At 32.6% G+C, this 15,495-nt stretch overlaps 1 protein-coding gene across 2 annotated transcripts; it reads right to left on the bottom strand.

The window, feature by feature from the left end:
- Window positions 1-4,631: 4,631 nt before the first annotated feature.
- On the bottom strand, window positions 4,632-9,754 carry LOC139095155 (uncharacterized). Of its 2 annotated transcripts, none has more exons than XM_070646414.1 (4): window positions 9,341-9,754; window positions 5,493-5,616; window positions 5,017-5,431; window positions 4,632-4,951 (listed from the first exon to the last, which is right to left on the bottom strand). In XM_070646414.1, exons 1-4 carry the CDS (start codon window positions 9,498-9,500, stop codon window positions 4,703-4,705), a joined length of 948 nt encoding a protein of 315 aa, XP_070502515.1. In that variant the 5' UTR covers window positions 9,501-9,754; the 3' UTR covers window positions 4,632-4,702. The 2 variants fall into 2 exon arrangements, with proteins under 2 accessions (XP_070502515.1, XP_070502516.1); XM_070646415.1 differs by lacking the exon at window positions 9,341-9,754 and adding an exon at window positions 7,467-7,745.
- Window positions 9,755-15,495: the final 5,741 nt, after the last annotated feature.

Below are 15,495 nucleotides of genomic sequence, written 5' to 3'. Positions count from 1 at the left end.
AGATATTTGTTGATTTGGACATTTTATGTCATCAAAGTGCATGTTAAGTGTAATATTGTTGTTATGCTGTGACATAAATGAAGAAATGTTGTTGAAAAAATGTACATGAGATGATGATGATGACAGAGTTTAAATAAATGCTGAATACTTTTTTTTTCTCTTTTATGTCTTTTTTTTTTGGAAAAACCTTGACTTTTCTTACTTTTTTTTCCTCATTTATGCTACATTTTCTTGTCTTTTTTTCTGTATTATTTCTGCACAAAAATAGAAAATTTGTATATTGAAGCGAAGGAGGAAGAGATGTCATTGTCATTGTCAATAAAAAAATATTCTATATTTGTAGTTATTACTGCATTTCGTTCTAGGTTTAGATACTATTGAGAAGACAAACAAGATCAATCCTGAAAATCAAATACAATATAAGGATGCATACTGTCATGACCTGACTTACTTACTTTGCTGGTCATACAAATCAATATTGATCGACGACATCCCATAAGCGCCCTTGAAGGTGACCCTATCGCTAGCCAATTCCTAATGCCAAATGCAACACTAACTCTATACAACAGCTTCCTTCCAAGAGTTCAACAACTCTTGTAAATATTTGGTCTGTTGTCCAACAATTTGGCTACCGAGATCTTAATGCTGGATTGTCAGATTCGCCTTTATATGGCTCAATTTGGTACCAAGTCAGAGCAGATCTCGATGTCGACTTATTATTATTATAATTATCATTTATTCTATTCATACTTTAATTTTGTATGATAAAGTTGACTCGAGTTGACTTAATTTCATACAGAAATCGAGTCGACTTCAAACTCTTAGTAAGAGTCACGCTGGTCTTGGTAAAGATTTTAGAACAATTGATCAATTTTAACTATTCGAGTTTGCAAGAATTGGAACAAAAATCACAAAGTATGTATTCCAGAAAACCTCTCGTCTACCCCTCAAAATTTTTCGCATCTTGTAACCTGAAATATGATGTAAACTCACAACTGCTGTTGTCTTTCTTTATTTTAACTGACTTGTGTCTTAAAAAATGTTTTGTTTATGCTTGTGCACAACACAAAAAAAAAAGAAGAGAAGAAGAGTATATAAAACATATAAAATAAAAGTATAAAAATGAAAGAAGAAAATTGAAATGAAAAGTACTGTAAATAAGTTGTCACCAAATGACATGTTTCAAATACATATTCATGTTGACGATGAAGACAATGCATTGATGAGAAAATATAGATTTTTCATCTCATTCTTATTTGTTTTCCTTGAGAAAAATATTTTTTTTTATTTTCTTGCTAAAATAAAAGCATAAAACGGAATGAAAATGTAATGCTTGGGAGGATATGATGAGGGGTTGATTTCAAAGTTGTGGATTATTTGAGGATTTTGAAGGGTTTTGGATGTTTTGATGATGTTTGGACATCAAAGTTGAATCAACAAATTTGGAAATCATTAGCAATCAAACTAACTCAAAACATCCCAAAACTCATGTACATCCCCTCAAAAATCATTTCACCTAATACACCCCATCCCTATCCCACCCTTCCCACTCCTCACCTCATCATCATTTTTTCTTTTCTTTTCTCATTCTCAAGATAGATAGATATGAGTTTGAAATGATGACTGAAAGAAAGCAAAAAACAAACAAAAAAACGACACTCATTGCATTGCATTGAATTAACTCCTTTTATACTTATGTCTTCTGCTATACTTTTATCTTTTATTTTTCATCATTATGAGACGATGAGGAAGAAGAAGAAAAATATATATAAAATGAAAGTACACACAGGAACTAAAGGAGCATAAGCGTAAAATAAAAGGAACGAGGCTCTCATTTAGTGTGCTGCAGAGTTGGTGGATTAGATGGTCAGAGGAATGATGGGATGTTGTGGAGATGTTAGGAGTAGAATGATATCTTCGGAATCAGGGCATATGTTGCTGAATCTGCCAGTTGGTAATGGAACTCTCAAATGTATCTGTTAATTAAGCAACAGTTTAGAAATCATAATTTAATTCTTATGAAAAGCATAGGTTCGATTCTCACCAGATGCCAATCTCACAGTCATAATATATGAACATAGAACATTGTCAATATGACAAGAGTTAATTTAATGCTTATGACCTCACAAGACTCAAAATCATTTTCAGTGTCTAGCTAGATGAATCTCAGACCAGGTCAAATCAGCATATTAAGCTGACATTCCTTCATCATTGTTCTGGATCACCTGAACCAAGTTTCTCTTGCTGATCAAACCACGATCGGTGTAACAAACTTGTGTTTCTGTACCGTCATTGGGATTTCCTCTGACAATTTTCTTATGAAGTCTAGGTCCCAATCCCTTCGAATATGTTGTCCTGTTTGCCTGCTTTCTAGTGAAAATTCTAATTTGAAGGCCAACTCTTTGGATTTCCGTTCGACCAAATCTTGAAAATCCTTCTATATCAGCTATTAACGTGAATTGGAAGATTAAGCTAAACTTCTTTAGTCATAGGCCATATCTCACAGCTATACAGCAGCGTTGGCTTGAAGCTAGCGTTAAAGGTTTTCATCAGCGACTTCACATGATATCTCCTTGATGAAAGCTACCCAAGTAGACAAACTTATGTTATAACTAGTTAATGGTGAGTTAATGTTCAGTTGATGACTAGATTTAACGTATTATTGTCCACTTGGGCTAGCTAAAGTTAATTTTAGAATAGTTTATAGTTGCTGTGGCACAAAAAAAGTTAGCTCAGCACTTGTGTATAGTAACAGTTTTGGTTACTGAGGTCAGATCATGTTATCCTGGTCCATCAAACTAGATACTAACTCTGACAAAGATGAAAAGAAGAAGAAGAGAAAAAATTATGAAGCAGAAAAGTAATTAAAGTTCGAGAGGAGACAAAAAAAAAAGACAAACATATTTTCCATCTTCAACGACTGTTATGATCACGGGCGATGATGATGATGATGATGACGACGATACTCCACTCCCAAAGTATTCTCCTCTTCCTTTATAGCAAATAATCAAGCAATGCGCTGATGCTATTTTCTTAACCTTTTTTTTTTTGGCAGATTAAGGCAAAGCAGCAGCAGAGTTAAAGAATTTTCCACGTCGTACACAACCGCAAGAACACAAAAAAAAAGCATGAAAATGAGAAAAGATTTTTAATTAGCTTAAAGGGATATGATTTTAATTACATGCGGGAATATTTCAAATAGATTAATGTGGTGAGATAACAATTGAATTAAGGAAGGCAAAGGAAGACAAAAATATGAACAAAAAAAAAGTTTCTCCATCCGTTGCAAATATGGCAAAATGAGAAGATTTTTTTATGTTCAGGATATGACATCTTTACACAAATAAGTAAAAACCCCTTTCTGTCTACTTTTACTTCATTTCCATATCGTGCGAAATACTTTTTTTTCGTTTGAAATGTTAACGCTAAAGATTTCCTGTGTGTCACAATCAGACAGAACAGAATAATTTTTTTTCTCAAACAAAAAAACTAAGGAATGAAATGAGTTAAAGGAACATGATAATTGTCGTGATGCGCGTGAAGGAAAAATTTCCTTGTTTTAACACACAAGAGTTATGCGTTTGTGGTTGCGTTATGGCTTCAAAAGATTTTACATACATTAATGTCGTGGAAATTTTTTAAGTCTTAAATATGGAAATTAATTGAGATGCTTTAGGTACGAGATTTTCATGTGTGTCGTGAGGAAAAAGGAAGACGACTTTGTGAAATAAATTTTGCAGATTTTTACATGAAACGGATGTGGGGGAATTAAAATTTTGATTTTTTGTGGAAATGAAAATTTCACGGATTTAAAATTTTTTGAGGTGGCTGTGGTTTGAGGATGAAGTGTTTTATGGAATTTTGAGACTTGAAATTAATGGGAGTTAAACAAAAGAAAAACGACAATAATGCACATAATATTGACAATTGACTAAGAGTTACCAGAGATAGAAACAGCTTTAAGCAACATCGATTGCATGATGAATCTAAGAAAGAGCATTTATCACAATTCATCTGGAATGCAAGCAAATCAAAATGTTATTGTAACATAATCTGGCATTCATGCTCTAGAGTGACAGAAGATCAAGTTCAGAACAGTTCCTCTGAATCAATAACACTCTCAGATTGAGATCCAGAGCATCGCTAAGGGGTCGTTCACTAGTTATATGAAAAAGGTCGGAGAATGAACGGTCCTCGGGGAGTTAAGTGACTGATAAGGACCGTTAAGGCCTTATCCGGATAAGACCTAACCCTGAGTGGACAAAAATACGTTACAACTAGTTCATGGTAAACTAATGTTCAGTTAATAATTTGTTCTAACGTTCACTAGGAAAGGTAAGATCAGAACCACTAATTCGATGAAGTTTCTGAATGAAGCCTGTAAAAAACAATTGAAAGCATATTTCCTCTGCAAATTAACTGAAAAAGAACGATTAGAACATCTGTCCTACCGAGTCTCGAACCCATGAATCGCAATATCGGCGTTCCAATAATTATACACCGAATTACTAAACCATTCCGCCACCAAGCCACATCGACTCACCAGGGTAACTAATGCGGATAACCCTAATAACTATACAAAATAACCAAATCATATACCAAATCCAAAATTACCTTAAAAACACAACCTCTTTAAGTACAAAAAAAATAAATATGTATATAGATTTACAAAAATAATATTAATAAGGCACAATAAATAAACTTAAATATATAGCACACTATCGCATGTCCTATTAGTAATTGAATTATTCCTAATATCGTCTTCATTTCTCGTATTATCAATGGCATCAGTGGTTTGGCCTTGCCGTTGTGATTGTTGTTGCTCATCATCGCATGTGAACGATTGATTGGTAATTCCACCCACACATTCTGTTTGGTTTTCACCACCTCTGTTGCTACCATCATCATGTGATGACAAGTTTATTGTATAAGCAGGAGGTAGCTCATGTACCTGCAAAAAAAATTTATTATATCATGTTATATTTTATAAAATAAATTAGAGTATGAGGAACATACTGAATTTGCATCCTCTGTTGTCTCATATGAAGGCGGTGGCTCGTTAATACGATTTACATTTGGATTGAGTACAGCAACATTTCGTATGCTTGTTGCTTGATGTGTTTGTTCAATAACTCTATCACCATCTAAATCCTCTCTCCTACGATACTCATAATTGTGTCTCGTCTCATACCTTGGCGGTCTATCACGTAATTTTGACATCACTGATTGTTGCAATGACGTCAATGATGCTCGATTACCATTTCTATCGAATGCATCTAATATGTCTGGTATATCTCGTCCATTTCGTGGCATTCGTGATCTTGTACATGCTCTCAATAGTAATGTCACCAGTGCTGAAAGTCCCATTATAATTGCCGTACCCAAAAGTACTTCACCTGCTGTTAAAAGGAACATATTGCCAATTCCATCACTTGAAAAGTACAAAAAATTAGCACAAAAAATTTATAAAATTGAACATTTTTTTCTCTTACTTTTTATTGTCCTCAGTCAAACATTTCAGAATGCAATCTTGGTCATCAGCTGAACAAGAGCAATCGAAATAGTCGTAGTTGGTGCTCACCTCCACTGAGTCTGACAGCTTTGATGGAACTTCAACTGTGATATAAAGAAAGAATGAAAATTGTAAATTAAATAAACTTGGGCGTTTGTTGTTGTTGTTCATTATCAAGCTATGATATGAGAAGTATAAAGATATTTATAGATTGTGATGATATATCATACTGATAATTAAACGTGTGTCTTCATCAATGTTGAAATATTTTTTTGAAAGACATATTACATCGAGTAAATGAAGTAACATTTTTGACAGCCGAAAGATTAATGATTGAATCCTTTGAATTTTTGTGGCCTTTGTAAGAGATTTTGGTGCCGCAACCTACGCTCGACAGACAGATTTTAAGACGATGAGTAATATTTATGCAGATTTTGTCGTGCGGATGTTTGTTGTGAATAATTTGGACAAATTGCAGGAAATATTAAATATCTATAAAGTTTGACTAATCTCATGGGGAGAAATATTAAATATTGAGAATTTTGAAGAATCTTTTGTAAGTTGAGAAGCTCAAATGAAGCTAGTTTCATTTTATGACTTTATTATTGTGCAGTTATTAAGCTATTGGTTATTTAAGTTTCAGTTTTTGAATGAAGAAAAATAACATTTTTGATTAATCCAATCCTACACAACTGTTCTGGAATGGCATAAAATATTAGGTTGCAAAATTTATTCTATGACAAATTCAGGGGGCCATTACATTCCATAATGTGCTGGTGATTGAATTTAATCAATTTAAGTATGTTTTAGACAATCTTTAATTTAACAAGGCGCACCTTGGTCGTAAACATTGACCGAAAACGCACACAACATACGGTTCATTGCATTTTGAACTGTATGTTTTTGACTTTACACTATTGTGCGAAATAAGTAAGTAAGTAAGTAAGTAAGAACACTAGTGTCCCGCGGCAAACAGGTTGTCCATCACTGATTTAAGGTCATAAGAAAGTAGGTTTTCTTGAAGAAAATAACCAAGTTCATGCAAACTTTGATCCACAATCCCTAACAGCTTTATTTTGTTCTATCGTAATCTTATCCTGAACCAAGAATAGAATCTTATCGAATCCCCTTGACATTTTGACAATTTTCACAAATGTACCAAAAAATTGACTTATTTTAAGAACAATATTTTTAAATTTCCTAAGTAGTGTAGCGTAATTTTTCCTCCTAAGTATTAAGTAGTGGTACCAAATTTAAATCCTGATACGTACCCCAAATCCAAAAAGTAATTAGGACCAAAATAATCTAGAAATGAATTTAATGATGCAGAAATGTTTTACAGGACTATTGGCACTACGTTTATTATATTTTAGCTGAGTGTAATAGCTTCAACAAATTGACTTAACAACCTGACTCAGCGTCTTAAAGGTAAGTGTGCAATTAATTAATTAATTAAATTTTTTATTATTTTTCAAATACTTTGATAAGTTTTTAATCAGTTCTTTAATCTTGGTTCAGGCAAAAATAAAAGATCTGACGAACCCTTGTTTGGTAAACTGTCAACAACCTTGTAAAGTGTGTACAGCACAATTATAAATGTTATGATAAGAAAAACTATAATTTATTTTAAGCGCGAATTGTCTTTATTGCCATACTAATCGTGACACACCTGAATATTTTAGCGACGGAGTGTGTCATATAGGTTGAGAACCTTGGATATATAGGATGTCTAGAGAATTTGTTCAAGCTTTCCCGAGACTAGTCATCAAATGGACATTTACTTGCCATCGACTAGTTACAACGTATTTTTATCCACTCGAGTTTGTGATTCGGCCATCAATAAAGTCAGAAGGACAGCCTTTTTTAATAAACTAGGCTCTTAGTCGGAGTACGGTTACAGTAAGTAAGTAAGTATAGTAAGTGAAGAAAAAATAACACAAAATATTTAAATTACCTGTAAGTTTGCCTATTCTGAGCATTTCTAACCCCTTATCGACTTAGTCAAACCCAGCCGTCAAGTACCACCAAGCTTAGAATGTTTACTGACACATTTTTAAGGAAATAAAATCAACAAAATTTCCGCACAAAAGGTTTAGTAACCTTAAAGAGTACTTCAAAATATCTAAAGTCATGACTATACTTCACGAACAGTAGCAAAGCAATAACTGAGTTTTTAATTTTAAAAAAACAATTTACTTCAAGCTAGCTATGACGTCTATTATACACGTGCTTTTATCTATCTACTATCAAAAGCAAAGAAATTTATAAAAACATAAACACTGCGTACTGTAAAAATTGTCAAAAAATAAACAATATTCAACCACAGTTGAGGCTTAATCAACAGATTTTTTTACATTTAAATTGTTACAGTTACTTCCTTCATGTGATAAGATTAAGAATAAATTATTAAATGTCAATCATATCACTCAACGCGATTCTTTTTTGTATATATTTTCCTGTAAAAACTTCATCGTGGAAAATATTGATAAACAGGCAATAAACGATAGCGAGTTTATCGATAAGTCGTAATCGCAGAATAAAACATGCACAACAATTTCCTGAACTATATATTTTTTAGTTCTGTTTAATAGGCACCAATGAATATAAAATAACCAGAAATGTACTCGTTCTTACTGAATGACTAAAGCGCATTTTTGTTACAGCGATCAGAAATTGTCAAATACTGTTGATGGTAAAAGAACGGGAGGAAGGCCTAGGAACTCATGGACTAAGAAGCTGTTGATAGAGATAGCATGACATTCCTAGCAGGCAAAAAGCATGCTTTTATGCTACAGAATTACAACTGGGATATCTAAAAACTGTTTCTTTGTCTGTTAGAGCAATTGGAATCGACGGTAGATAGACAGAAGCCAGTGATAAAGCCAGCTTCAAAAGACATCTGACCTCCCTGAATTATATTAAATTTATTAATAAATAAATGCTAATCCATTCAAAATCCTTGAAAAAGTATGATTTTATTGAGACTTAAGGAGGTTGTATATAGAATTAGTGTTGCACTTGGTATTGGCAATTGGCTAAGGGTTAGAAAGCGATAGAGCTAGTTTAAGACGTCAACTGAGAGAGGCTTTATTGATCTGTATCACCAGCGAAGTAAGTAAATAAGTTAGGAATCTGCTTAATTGTTAACAAGAATTTTTGAGACCGACATCAATGCTGCTCAGTCATCTCTAGAAGAATAACCTTGTAGTCTCGATCTCGTTTTCTGAAATTCGCTGAAATCAATACTTCAAGATACCTTAACTTCAAGACTAAGGTATATTAATACAATGGACCTAGCCCTGAATTGCATCATCGTGATTCATATATACCATGTTGGAATGGTATTTCCACTGTTGTAATCTACTATATGCATTTGAAATTCACAAATTGACACTTGATATTGTGTTGAGTATTGGACAATCTAACTGTGCATCTAATTTTTGTAAATCCACATTAAAACTGATTTAACAAAAGTTATTTAGGTTCTCTTGTTTGGACAAATATTCAATAGAATAAGATACTGCCACCAACTTGGTATATAGACTAAAAATATGTTAAAACTAGTTGATGCCAAGTTAATGCCCAGTTGATATCTTGTTCTAACGTATTTGTGTGAACTTAGGCAGCCGACCGACCAGACAAAATGTTTCATTAACCTGCCTTTATTTCCAAAACTACACTAAAAAGTGGTGTTTGTAAATCAACAATTGACACATTTCATAAATTTTCTTTTATATATATTTTTTTGGATATGAATTACGTTATACGTTATGGATTTATGGATTTATGACATCAAAATGCGTGGTAAAATATATAAATTTTTATCACCTTCGCTTTTATCATGATGATTATTATTGCTATCGATGACAACGATATTATCAATCAATTCAACACTTGATGTATTGCTTATGATATTACACGAAATTTGAATGAAGCAATTTGTCACAATGAAACTTATCACAACCGCGACTTGTTGTTCGCTCCACATATTTTACTAAAAAAAATTTCTATATTTTTTTTGCCTTTGCTTACATCGAGAATGAATGAAAAATAATGTCACAGCCACAAATCGTGTCTGTTTATTACATCACTACAGTCACACACAATAAACAGAGTTTTTTTTTTAGAAGGCACAATTTTTATTGAGCAGCCCAGTCACGAAATTTAATTTGCAATAAAAAATTTAATAATTTTTTTTTTCTACTTCTGACTGACTGAACGGATCTTAGTGAAATGACTTTGTTTTTTGGACACTAAGTAAAGAAATTTTTTTAAAATTGAGGTAATGAGACATAATAAATATTAAGTCAAACAGTAAATCTAATCTATTTTTTTTCTCTTTTCTTTTCATAAAAAGGCGATAAGATTTACACCAAAAATAAAGTCACTGTCGTCATTGCTATTAGGTCACCAGAGCGCATTTATCATACGTAAATCAAATAAACTAGAAAATAAGTTTTGTAAATAATTGATTTGTCACTTGATAAATAGGATCACTGACTTTGAAATTGAATATTAAGTAGGTTGAGAATGAGTTCATGTTTGGAATAGACAAAGACAAATTACTTTGTTGCAATTCCTGCATGCACTTCAAATTTGTTTATTATTTAAGGTAGTAAATTGACTTTAGCTAAACAATTGAGAATTTAGAGTTGACGTAGACTTGTTGGCATTCTTTTAAAGTCAAGTGGAATGGTTTTAGGTGTGAGTCGTGATGATAATTGATATTTAATTGCAAAATGCGACTAACTTGTAGTTTTTTAAGGTATACTTCAAATTAGAGTACGATGACCAGGTTTTGCGTCAATTCAAGGAATTGCAAACATGAAATTAGAGTTACCGCTTACGTGTTATAGATAATTTTTTAATTTTGGAAGTAATCTGTATAGCTGATTATTGTATGAGTAAGTAGTTTTGTCAGACTCTGATAGTCTTCTGACTAATAAACTTACTTCGCTGGTAGTACAGATCAGCTGTAATCTATGGCTATTCTAAGTTGGCGTCTAAAACTAGCTTTATCGTCTGTAATTTGTCGCCAATACCAAGTGCTTCACTAATTTTCACATTCCTGACAAATTTGGGGTTTATAAACAAGCATAAAACCACTGACATACCCAAGCAGCAACATAGTCGCTAGGATAATGCTATAAAAAATACGAAATCGGCATCGTCACGGCTGTTTTTGACTCAATTTCTCGGAGAAAATTCAGTTTTGTTGGTAAAAATGATTAAAATGACACTGAATGTTCCTTTACTGTAAAGAGGCTATTGTTTGGCAACAATTGAGGACTATTTTGGCTACTAGATGCAATATCTAAATTGAACCCTGCAAACTCTGTTTAGAACAAATTGTACAGTCGTACAGACAAGTTTAGATCCATGCCCACAAAGAATTCTCGATTTCAAATCTAAGTCTATTCGGTTTCAGTCTCGAAAATTTGTTGAAACTTGTACTTTAGGAATTTTTAATGATCACCCTTAGATAGGGCCTAATGCTAGCTCTGTCGCAGGTTCCATCGCAGGTTCCATCGCTGACTTTTGTCTCCAAATTTATAATACACGTGTGATATTGTTTCTTTTTAAAGATACGCCAAAAAAAAACCCAAATTAATCCAAAAGTACCAATTAAGATTGATAATAAAGTTCATATTCGATTGGTTCAAAACTCCATAAATCAGTATGATTATCACATTTTGTCCAACACATTCATACAAATCTTACAATTTCACAACAAAACAATTTATTAATGCTAACCAGAATCCAAAGTGTTTTTGTTAGTTATCAATCAATGTACTTAACTTAATGACGTTTAATTATCCTCTTGTAAAATTTTTGATAAAATTATTCCTATTTAAAGAATGATAATGCAGCAGTAAATCACCGATAAGTGTAAATAAAAAAACCAGTAAAAATCGGCAAAAGTGACGAATTTAAAGGAGCATTATTCGAAGGCACTTTAGTTCATCAATGGGTATGATAAGAGAGATAAAAGGCAAGGTGGCCGTGTGTAAAATTCTCAATGCACAGAACCACAACAAAAACAAAAAAAATTCAATTTTGAAATAATCGTTGATAAAAAAAAGTCAGTTCCTCCATCAGTCATGATTCATGAAAAAAAATTGAACTTTCTTATTGATTGACAATGATGGATATGAAAATGCATACGAACCATTCGTCATTTAGAGCGACGAACAAAACTTTATCCGCTCATGCTCTCCCTGTTGTTCCTCATACTCCATCTCCACCAAGTCTTTTTCGATCAAAAAAGCAGAAAAATATCGAAATAAAAAAAAAACTTTTTTTTCATCATCAGGAACAAAAAAAAAATTGAAAACCATCAATATCTCAAAAGTCATGTTCGTTCAATTTTCGTATTGATTGGGAAAATGAAAAAAAAAAATTGAAAAAGAAGAAGAAAAAGGAAAAAATTTTCATCTTTCATGCTCAGCTTTCTGTGTTGTTTCTGTCTTTCCTTCAATTTTCTTTTTGCTATTTTTTTTGCCATTTTCATCATAACCATCAATATGAGACATGACATCAAAAAATAGAGAATTTTTCTTGCTGTTCTGTATAGACAAAACTAATACTTTTGCAACAATAGATAGATGGAGATAGATTGAATGAATGAATGGCACATCCAATTGGGAATGTGAATGAGAGGATGAGAATTGATTTTTATATTTTAGTTCCAAAGAGAATGAAAAAAAAAGGTGAAAAGTTTTCATCCCACAAGATATCATTCCCACACTTCCATCTAGATTATCAGCATCATTGTCTTAATATTTATCATATGTGATCACATCCACATCAAAATAACCCATGGATAGAATCATTTTGATGCCACAACAATAGTCACAATTTTAAAAACACAAAACGACTTTTCATGAATAATTTAACTCCAATGACTTACCATTCCTGATGTTCATCATCCTTCAACAAAATAGAATGCAAAAGGAGATGAAAATGAGAAAATCACTCATCAGCGTCAGTTAAGGACGATTAATTAATATCGTCATGCACGATATGTCAACAACTCATATTAAAAACATAAAAAAAGGAATGAGGAGTTGAGGAATGAAGGAAAAGGACACAAAACAGAAAGCAAAAAAATTTCACTTTGTAGGATGCAGAATGAGTTGATGCTAGATTTTGACTTGTGAATACGTGAGCTAAATTAAAACAGAAGGAAAATGTCAACCGCAAAAACTTTTTTTTTTCGTGCTGCTTTGTATTGCTGATTATTTTATGTCTTATGACTTCCTCAAAAATTTATCTCGTCAAGTACAATGTGACCTTCAATATCTTTAGATGCATGGTGGAATGTTCGTGAGTAATGGACCGCTAATAAAGCGCCGTAGGTCCTCTTGTCCCTTATTGTAGCACTTTGTAACACAAAATAGTAAGTTCCGTTCTGCATCCTTACCCAATCGTCACAGGTTTCTCATGACAGTCAGATACCGACCACATAGCACTCATGGACCACTTGAACGCCATATTACAACCACTTTCCTGCTTTAAATAATTTGAGCCGATCGGGTTAACGTTATGCAACTTCCAAACATTCCCTAATAAAGACAAATCCCTTCCTACATGTTTATTCTTCCCAAAATTTTCCATTGTCACATTCAATTCTTTAAAAACTATGTCTGAAAAGTGCGGACAATCAAGGAATAATTAAATTCAGAACTCATCTAAGGATAATAATCATGTACAAGTTGTAGACATGCTGAGAATTATTTCGAATTTTCTTCCCTTAATCTCCTCACATCCTGAATATTGTACAATCTTGAAAATTTTCAATTTAAAATTGGAAACTAGTTCCTTTCATTATTTGTCAAATGTCATTTACTTCAAGACTCAACATTTTCATCTTCAATGTCCAATTCTATAATCACAGATGAATTTTCCACCCGCAACATTTTTTCGTCAACATTTTTGTGATTTGATTTGAAATCAAATCTTCTATCCTTCCGTCCGTCCTTTACACAATGTGATTTATTGAGAATATTGAAAAGATGTGGGTCGGGTAAGACATTTTGGAAGGAATGGGAAGGAAGTTTTCATGACTCAAATCTTATTCTTACGATTTATTGAACTGTATACAGACTGGACTCTCTTACTTCTTCCATATACACATAGAGAACATCAACTGCATGCATATGGTTGTGTGTGAATATCTTTCTAAAATGATGATGAAAAACTTTTTGTTCATGTACAGTCCAAAAGAATGAATAAAGACGAGAAAAGAAGGAAGGATGAGGAAGTGAACAAGAATGAGGGAAAATTTGTGGAGGTTCTGAAGAAAAGTTTCGATAAATTGACATATTCAATAAATATTGATGGTGTTAGCAGATGTCCATTGTATGGATATACAACATACGTACATACAAAGATATTTCAATTCATAATATGAATCATTATGACATAGTGACAGTATTTTATAGTCGACTAGCTGCTGTATATTGCTGATATATTCCAACATAACATTAACATCTCACAGTATAATAATAAATAAGGAGGAAGGAGTTGCAGCAAATGATAAAAAATAAATTCCGATGAAGTACAACGAGCATTTTTCAATGCATCATATTTTTTCTAAAAAAAAGGACATAAAAAAATCTCGAAAAATGCCATAAATAGAGATTTATTACGGGCATCACAGCTCCTTCCTATAACTTCATTCATTTTCATTCATTCATGTGATAAACAGCTATTCCAAAACTATCCATATTGGCTGGTATTGCAGCATAAAGTCACTGTACTTGCAATAGCTTATGCTTGTGCTGTTTATAGACATGTACATAAATAAATATAAGAAAAATTCAAGTGCAAGTGTCGTTATTGTGAAATATGTGTGTCGTATCGTGCAAGGAGGAATAAAAAAAGCAGGAAGGAACATTTTTCAAAAAAATTCAGCTCCAAACTGGATGGAGAAAGCAAAACTTTGATAAATTATTGTGCTGCTCTCACTTACTCAATATATTTTATATTTTATGCTTGATGTGTCTATAGTTTGCTGTCCAATCAGTTTTTTGTCATTCCCATCTGTCTCGTTACGTTCTTCTTCCTCTTGACTCCTTCATCCTCAGAAAAACGTTTTCTTCTTGATTCCCAATTCATCCTCATCCCCACACTTCCTTTACATTTTCAATGTTGGATTTTTTTAATCCAAAAACTCTCTCATGTTCTGTGATTATGTTCGGGTACATTTTGATGAGAATTTTCCATCGACTTCACATGTATTGACCATAACTTCAACAATTTTACTACTTTTTAGTTTAAGCAGCAGCCATCGATGTTATATGCTGAAAAATGAAAAGTCAAAGAATTAATGTTGAAGAAATGGAAGCAACTCAACTCATGGGACTTTGAGCTGAAAAGTATAGCAATAACTGAGTATAGAGCAGCAAATGAAAGATTTGTGATGGTAATGTCATTATGGATTGAAAGTTCAATATAAGAACTATAACAAGCATCATAAATGAGAGACGTGAAAGAACTAACGAGAAAGACTCACAAAATAAATAAGAACAAGGTGAGCATTTCCACTGATATGAAATGAGATTGAAGAAGCAGCAGCAAGCAGCAGAGATGGAGGGAAAAAAAAGTTTGATTTTATTTGACATAAATATTATGCTTTACTTCAATCTTACATTTTCATCTGTCTGTAACATTTTTATATCTCCTTCATACATCGAAGCTTCATCTTCTTCATAATACACATTTTTATGATTTTGATCGAAAGACAGATTCTCGTTATGGACGGAGGATATTAATAAATCGAACATTCGATTTTCATTTCTAGAACAAACAAACAATCACAAATATAGAAAGGATGGATTGAAGTTAAGGTCATTGATTTTGGATATTTTAGAGCTGAATTTATTGACTATTGGATGCTGATGGCTTAATACTCCAACTTCTTCCATGATATTCACATATATGTGACACATATTTTTCATGCATGAATTCCGCATATAAAT

The sequence above is a fragment of the Chironomus tepperi genome, unplaced genomic scaffold (assembly GCF_022539635.2).
Source record: "Chironomus tepperi strain 1889 unplaced genomic scaffold, CSIRO-AGI_Ctep_v1 contig_362, whole genome shotgun sequence".
Lineage (NCBI taxonomy): Eukaryota > Metazoa > Arthropoda > Insecta > Diptera > Chironomidae > Chironomus > Chironomus tepperi.
This window is presented reverse-complemented; position numbering and strand designations above follow the sequence as displayed.